Source organism: Anarrhichthys ocellatus, unplaced genomic scaffold (assembly GCF_004355925.1).
Source record: "Anarrhichthys ocellatus isolate YVR2014 unplaced genomic scaffold, GSC_Weel_1.0 scaffold10, whole genome shotgun sequence".
Taxonomy (NCBI): Eukaryota; Metazoa; Chordata; class Actinopteri; order Perciformes; family Anarhichadidae; genus Anarrhichthys; species Anarrhichthys ocellatus.
Window position 1 is genome coordinate 7,305,554 of NW_022280040.1, and position 7,870 is coordinate 7,313,423.

Below are 7,870 nucleotides of genomic sequence, written 5' to 3' on the forward strand. Positions count from 1 at the left end.
CACTTGTTTTCATATCTGCTTTACTGGAGATATTCAAATTCCAACATGTTTTCAGAATGTTTGCCGAAAGATAAGGCGTGTCTTTGCTGTCGTGTTAGACACGGTGTACAGATTAATGGTAACGATACACACATCCCTGCCGTCCATCAACCTCGTACTCTGATATCTATCCGTGTGAATGGTAGAGTTTATGGTTCTTTTTGAATGGTTTCAGGGAAAAGTCCCATTATTTAGATTGCTACAAATCAGCAATCATTTTTTAACTTATCAGGTCCCAGAAGATTATATAACCACCCAAGATGAATATGAGCTGATATCCACAGCAGAAACTATCCCTCTCTAGATTTGAAACCAGGCATCATGACTTTCTGCGGGTCTATATGTTTGCTTCAGTGTGCAGATGGCTTTCCGACCTTTTATTAACCGTTGAATAACTTTTCTAATTCAAAATAAAATAAGATAAACAAGCAAATAATATAAGAGTACGTTAAGATATGTCTGTATTAAAGTGTCTAAGTGTCACCTGACTTTTTGAGACTCTCAGTCGTTGACCCAACACGACAAATGTTTACTTTCAAGTGACAAAGTCCTCAAGTGTTTGAGTAGTTAAAACAGGAGCAAAGCAGGACTTTACTTTGCTTTTTCAATGACATTTGCCCAACAAGCAAATTCACAAGACTGATGTTTAATTTTGACGTAACTTATACATCAATGATACTTTAAGACTAAACCCAATTTGAACCATTGGAAGAATGAGTTAAAGCTCATAAGTAAGTCACTGAGACATGCTAAAGACAAGAACGCTGTTAAGTTGTTTTCTTTACTTGAAAGCTTTAAGTTCATTTGAGATAACTCTGCTGTTATTCTGGTGTTTTTGTAATTTTAATGTTATTCCTGTTTTTATATCTAACATTTCTTTATTTGATATATTTTCTGGAGAAGCATTCCTGTAAAGAGGCCTTGATTGTTTGAACTTGTTGTTTCTCACTAAAAAAATAAAATGACCTTCTGCTCTTTTCCAGTCTGGATTCGGTGTGAAATACCTCTACCACCACTTTTACCTGAAACCCACCAGGTGTGCCAAAGGATCGACTGTGTCGAACGCTCAGGCATGCCCCTTCAGGAATGACAGAGTGAGTGCATTTCACAAAGGGAAGGATTCATTTCAAATCAGTGTACAACATCTTGATGCTTTGTTTTTGAATGACTCCGCAGCCGCTGATTAACTGCGCAGTTTGCTATAAAACAGCAGCAGACCAGATTGAGTCGTTCCCCAAGCCGTACATTCACTGCATCCAGAAACCGAGACTCACAGAGGTATTATTCAAGTCCTGTGTTTTATCTCCTCTGAAAGATTCTGTGCAAAACACTGAAGCTGTTTGTGCTTTTAGCTTTTTATTACACCTTTACGCCCCTATGAGTAGTTTTTATGTGATTATGAAATCTTTCAAATTGTTCCCATCACTTGCAGCTGTTTTTTGTTTGTTAAAAAAATTAATTAAAACACTTTTCCACTTTTCTCCATGCTTTATTCTCTCATCATATGTTTTGGCCATCTTGCCTTCATCAGGGTGGTGCCCGGGGTTGTTTTATATATTTTATAGTTCATTTTCAACTTCTCTTGATGTATTTACATCAAGAGACTGTGTACTTGAAATGATTGCAGTCTATGTGTTGCTTCCTCACATACAAACGATGGCTGAACAGACATCTGAATGTGTTTACGCTCTTGTTTCAGGACATGAGGACAACCAGGATGGAGCACTGCAAAAAAATGAATTACAACAGTGGAGCTCCTACGCTGCTGGCTGTGTCTATGCCCAAAAATTAAAATGTAACACGAAATAAGATATTGCATAACAAAGTAGCCAAATAATCTGCACCTCACGTGTTGCATGCTTATTTCACTATAGTGAGGTGAAGTTGAAATGCAGGCGTATAATATGAAAATACAAAAGCAGCAAATCTCCACATGCTAAATGTTTATGTAACTCTCACTTTAAGCTCCTCTCTGCTGTGACACATTAGTTACATTTTGCCCGTAAAGTCAATGTATTACAGTTATAACATTCTGTAATAAAGAAAAGAAGAAGAAAAAGGTTTCATTAATGTTTTCTGTAGACTTGTGAGAGATTCAGATTCTTTATCCCCTGAATTCCTCCTCATAGATATCCGCCCAACTGGGGTCACGCTCACTCTCATTCAGTACTCGAGGGCATGAGACCGTCCAACGATTGTACATGACTTAAATGTTGCAGCTTGTAAATTTGGGGCTAATGTAATAACACATCATCATTTATGAACACAGCAACTGAACTGAGATGGCAGGACTGTTGTGTTGGATTGCATGCAGGTCAATTTAGCTTCACCTCAACCAGCTGCAACAATATTATGTTGGCAAGTGGAGAGCGACAGAGAGCCTTGTTTGCAATTACAAAAAAAATAATATAAATCAACCTTAACACACCTCTCACTCGAGGGCTGTTTACTGATTGAATATCGTTGTTAAACTCTGTGAAAGTCTCGTACCTGGCAACATACTTCCTAACGTAGCTTGTAATTATGAAAAGCAAAATGTCAAGCATGTGCAAGCTTGACATTTCTCTTCAAAAGTGACTGTCCTGTGTGTGTGTTTTGTATTTTAGTTAAAGTGTCTCCTGTCATGTCTTTTATCACGAGAAAAGCTCGTGATAAAAGGGGTGCAGTCTGTGGAATTTACTGCCAAAAGGGGAAACTAGTAAATCAAATGTGTTGTGTGTGGGCTTGTTCGAGACCAAAGCTCTCCATACACTATATTTTACATCATACACTCCACACTGTATTCTGCTTGGGAGGGGAGTGTCGCTTTGTACTCGGATGGGAGGAAGATGAGTATTTTTACTCCCCTCTCTGTCCTCCGTCTCTCTCCTCCCCCAGCTCAGATGTATATAAATGGAGTGAATTTCTCTTCTTGCACTTCACTCATTTTGCTCTGCTTGCAGTCTGACTGGACCTTCAACGCTGTAAGTGTTCTTTACTTTTACTCTGATGGATAGATTAATACATTTCTGTGTTTGATGCATGGAGTCATTAAATGACTGTTAAATCGGTGCTGTTGCAATTCATTTTATAATTGGTGCACAATACTTGTAAAAATGTATGTAAAAATGTGAAAATAACTACGATTCAGTCAAAAAAAAAAAATACCACTGGTGTTGCACAAATGAAATGGCAAACCAACCAACAGAACAAATGTTAAAGTATTTTCAGAGTTTTACATGGAAACAAGAGACTTTCTTTTTGTTGCAGAATCATGAGTAAGAACTACTTGTCCAAAAATGATGAGCTCCGCAAGGGAGACACTCTGATGTCCAACAACGGGGAGTGGAAGGCTGTCTTCCAGGTGAGTAACTCTGAATATTTGTGCGCTCCAGACACTTATCATGGTGCGTGATGCATGAGCTCTGGTCTGTGTAAAAGTACATGATTCTGATAACAGTCAAATGTCTCTTTTTCCCTCCTGCAGGATGATGGTAACTTTGTCATCTATGGCTGGAAGCCTGTGTGGGCTTCAGACACTTGCGGATCAGACGCTATCCGCCTGTGCATGCAGGCTGACTGCAACCTGGTCATGTACAACAAGAGTGACGAACCCAAGTGGCAAACAAACACCTCCAAACCCGAAGCTAACATGTGCCGCCTTTACCTGACCAATGAAGGAAAACTGACGTTGAACAGGGAAAGTGACGAGATTTGGAACTCTGATCAAAGCAGAGGCATGAAGTGATTCATTGTATGTGAACATCATGTTCTACAGTCAGATTGAGTTACCAGTAAACCTTCCTTCTGTGTAATCTGGAATCAAATAAAAGATGTTTTTCACAATCCATAAATGAGTTTCTTGCTTCTCTTTGTAGAGGGCGATGATCAGGGTAAAGTGTGTCTCTGCATCTCAGCTTAATCTCAGAACAAACAACTCTTTGACTTAAAACAGAGTGAAAGTTTAACATAATGAATCGATACACTGTGTGATTTTAGCCACATTTGTGATGAACTCAAAACAACTAAAACATGGAAAGTGAGTTGAAATAAGAGTTGTGTTAAAGTCAGAAATTATTTACTGGTTTTTACTGTCAGAGCTTAGAGTCAAGCATGTCTTTATTCCATTATGCTAAAAGAAATGATGAAAATAGGATCAAATTAACTTTATTGTCCGGCGGGGGAAATGTGTCTTGGGCTCCAAGCTGCTGCATCACACAACAAACTTGCCAACAGCGTCACATGTCCACATAGAACATAGATCATACACACATACACTCATGCAAACACTTCCTTAAATGTACATGTTGAGTTTGAGACAGTGGTTCTTTTAAAAACAATGAAAAGGTAATAAAAGACAATAGTTTCACATAATAAAATCAGGTTTAATCTAGATAATAAATGGACAAACATTAATTGTCAACAGGACTTTCTCGTCTCTTTGTAGTTTTGCTCTCTGTCCCCATCTCCTGCTCACTTCCTCCAGGCCATGAACCCTCCTCTCACTCCCCAGACCTGCCATCCTCTGACCATCCACCAGATGTCCTCAGACTCTCTCTCTCCGGTCCTGCTCACCTGACGTCCTCTCCCACCTCCTCACCTGCATCTCATTCACTTCATCAGCTACTCTCCAATCACCTCCGTTTGTCCCTCGTGCGACCATCATCGTTTCAATGCTGTTTGTTGTGACCTTGCTGCTGGATCTACTGACTCTTGAAGTAATCTTCAGTAGATCCATGAAATCATCCTGCTGCCTTCAATGTCTGCATTTGGGTTCAATCCATCTTGTCCTGTGTAACCAACCCTGACAGCGATGTCTTAGTCCCCAAATAAAATCATATAGTAATACCACTTGTTGCTATTTAATATTTAGATTTCCTGTCTGTTTAATTAAGACACGATAGTTTAGACAACTAAACGAAAACAACAAAAACAAATAAGAGTTGTGTTAATGTCAGAAATTAGTAGTAAAACAGAGTGATTGCTAAATGACAGCATGAAGTGATAACAGTTTGTTTTCCATCGTGAAGGGACGGTGTGTGAGTCCAGAGAGCGGCGCTGAGAGAGTGCACACCAAGCTGGAGTCAGATCTTCAGCACAGGTCTTGCATACCGTGCGAGCTCAGATCGTGCCTTTGTCAGAGAAAACCAAACGTTTGCATGTTTTTTGGAGTCATGAGAGAAAATCCAGTTCTCAGAAGAAAAAGAAGGCCGTGTCACTCCCCTCTATGTCCCCCGTCTCTCTCCACCCCAGGATAAGGTGTAGACAAATTTAGAGAATTTCACTTCTTGCACTTAAAGTTGAACAAAAGGACAATTCTGTTCTCCCAAAATATTGGTACATGTCCATACCGTCCATATGACTCGGGTGAAGCTTGGTAGAGGAAGAATATGTGTCAGAGCTGTTAACTGGATTGCATTAGATTATATGGGTGTACCTAACAAACAGGCCAGGGGCAGTAGGTTCTCAGGAAAAAGGCACAGTCACACCTTTGTCAACCAATCATATTTTTTTGGTTCAACCTGTTCTATTCTATCTGAAAACAATGTCGCCAGCCAGTTCCCAGTGCTATTTAACGACACACATCCAACAGTGCTTGAGCAACAGTACAGCGGTGACTCAGAGGACATTTTGTTGCTTTTGTCGCTTGTAGTGGGAACATAAGCATTAGAACTTTAACCCTTTCACAATGTGTTAAAGTTGGCATGATCAGAGGGCTTGGTGACCCTTCAGGTCAGAGGTTTAGTAGCTGCTGGCTGTGCTTGAGAGACAGACATATCTGATTAGGTCATGTACCATATCAGAACTAATATCAGCTCTAATATGTTGTATCCATGGCGTAGGAAAGTTTAATCAACAACAAGCTACTCTGGAGCCGTTTATGCATGATGACCTCTGAGTTTTAGCTCTGTAGTTTTGGGATTGGGGAGAGTTGTTTATGTCCAATAATATGTTTGGACTGTCTCAGACCATGGCATGAACATGTATGAAAATGACCTTAGCTCCGCCTTTAAACGATGTTTTAACATGACATCACAAAGTTTTTGAATTTGAATGATTTGCAAGTGAAAGTCATCTCTGGAAGTCAGCGTGAATCACAATGAACCTGCCTGCTGTGTAAAGTGGAATCAAATAAAAGCACACCTTCAAAATGTATAAATCTGTTTTTCTTTGTTCTTTTTTTCTTTTTTCTTGTATTTTTGCCCAATTGATAACAGGTCTACTTGCAAATATCTTGATAAAGAGCACTGGTAGTTGTAGCGAGGTGAGTGTCAGCTGGTCTAATATCTGAACTACAACAACATCAAGTAATCTACACAATTCCCTCTGATCTAACACCAACAACCCAACTCCATTTTGGTATTGAGTTGAATTAATCAGCGCGTGAACTAACTGTTATATCATGTATTTGGTACCAAATTAAAGAAGAAATTACTGATATAAGAGATTAAAGAACCTGAGAATGAAGGTGACATTTTTGTTGTTCAAACATTTGTCTGTGTACATTAGAAAACAACAAGCATGTGACGCCAATGAGTCTTAAAAACTGAAAGGAAGCGGAATGAAAGACGTTATTGCAACTGCATCAAGGCACCACATGATGTCACACTAATCCAACCGTAGTCTCCGTATCCACATCTATGACCCACCTTGCATGAATGTACCTGTCTGTGGTTACATGGAACAGCATTGAACAGAACACAAGAGTTATTGTTCGTTGATTGATTTATCTTTAAGATGCTGATACCTCTGTCAATGAGGCAACTTTCTTCTCCACATTTCTCTTTTTCTACAGAGAAAAAACTACAGAAAGGAGAACAGACACCAGGAGGAACCCCCCCCCCCCTCTCTTTTGTGTATTCTGTATTTTGCATCGCCTCGTCTCCATGTTCTTATCAAGTACAGTTCACGCAGCAGACATGACAGCTTCATCATATGCCCAAAGGACAGCACTCCTACTGAATAAATACTGCCGTGGCCCCAAGTTTTCCATGTTTGAATTAGTTTGTGGTAATTTGATTAAACACAACTTTATTTATGGATATAAAATACTTAAAGTCTTAACTATGTGACCCCGCTACAAGACTAAGCTGCACAACCCACCTGGTCTGATATTATATAACCTTCTTTTAAATAAATAAAATGGTGATGATGCAGTGAATTTGGGCCTTTGGGAGCAGCTGAGGGTCGGAGGCAATCCTTCTATTTTTCTACACATATATTAGGCTTTATTATTTATTTGTAGGCTACATTGTTTAAATGTATGTAGGGCAATGCTTTTTGTATTTGTGCCATGAAGGTTTGCTGAGCGTTAATGAAAGCCTCTTAGAACACAGGGCCTCCTTATTAAGGAACAAAGGCCCTTTCTCTTCGTATTAACATATTACACAGCCTTCTGCCCTGTTCTGGTTTGGGGGGACTATTGCTAAGCTCTGGGTCTGAAACCAGATTTAGTTGGTATGTGTTTATGCTGTCATAAATAAACTACATAAGTCCAAATATTCACAAAACAGAAAAGAAGAAAACCAAAACGATGGACATAAATTCAAACCAACATGGGACCTGCACATGCCAAGACAAGAAATATAATGTGAAATAAAATTTAATCAGAACTGTTTCTTGCCAAGTGTTACACAAGGAATTTGGCTAGGTGAATGGTGCATAACAATAAACACACATGAGACATTATTTAAAAATATTTTCAATAAAATATGGTAAACAAACAAACAAATAACAGTACGTTAAAACAAGTATATTATTACTGTTTCAGGAGTATTTTAAAAGAGAAAATATGTGCAAGATTGTGTTACTGTAAGAACTATATATATATATATATAAATATATATATTAC

The 7,870-nt window shown here is 38.9% G+C and overlaps 1 protein-coding gene across 2 annotated transcripts; it reads left to right on the plus strand.

The window, feature by feature from the left end:
- The first annotated feature begins 2,930 nt into the window (after positions 1–2,930).
- On the plus strand, positions 2,931–3,872 carry LOC116384890 (mannose-specific lectin-like). 2 transcript variants are annotated; one of them, XM_031849920.1, is made up of 3 exons: positions 2,931–3,002; positions 3,289–3,382; positions 3,506–3,872. In XM_031849920.1, the coding sequence occupies exons 2-3, from the start codon at positions 3,293–3,295 to the stop codon at positions 3,764–3,766; spliced, it is 351 nt and encodes a 116-aa protein (XP_031705780.1). In that variant the 5' UTR covers positions 2,931–3,002; positions 3,289–3,292; the 3' UTR covers positions 3,767–3,872. The 2 variants fall into 2 exon arrangements, with proteins under 2 accessions (XP_031705780.1, XP_031705781.1); XM_031849921.1 differs by lacking the exon at positions 2,931–3,002 and having other exon boundaries at positions 3,269–3,382.
- Positions 3,873–7,870: the final 3,998 nt, after the last annotated feature.

Coding starts and splice junctions, on each gene's coding strand:
- LOC116384890 (XM_031849920.1), top strand. CDS start 3,293: ATGAGTAAGAACTACTTGTCCAAAAATGATGAGCTCCGCAAGGGAGAC. Junction 3,383..3,505: donor AGTGGAAGGCTGTCTTCCAG/GTGAGTAACTCT, acceptor TCCCTCCTGCAG/GATGATGGTAACTTTGTCAT.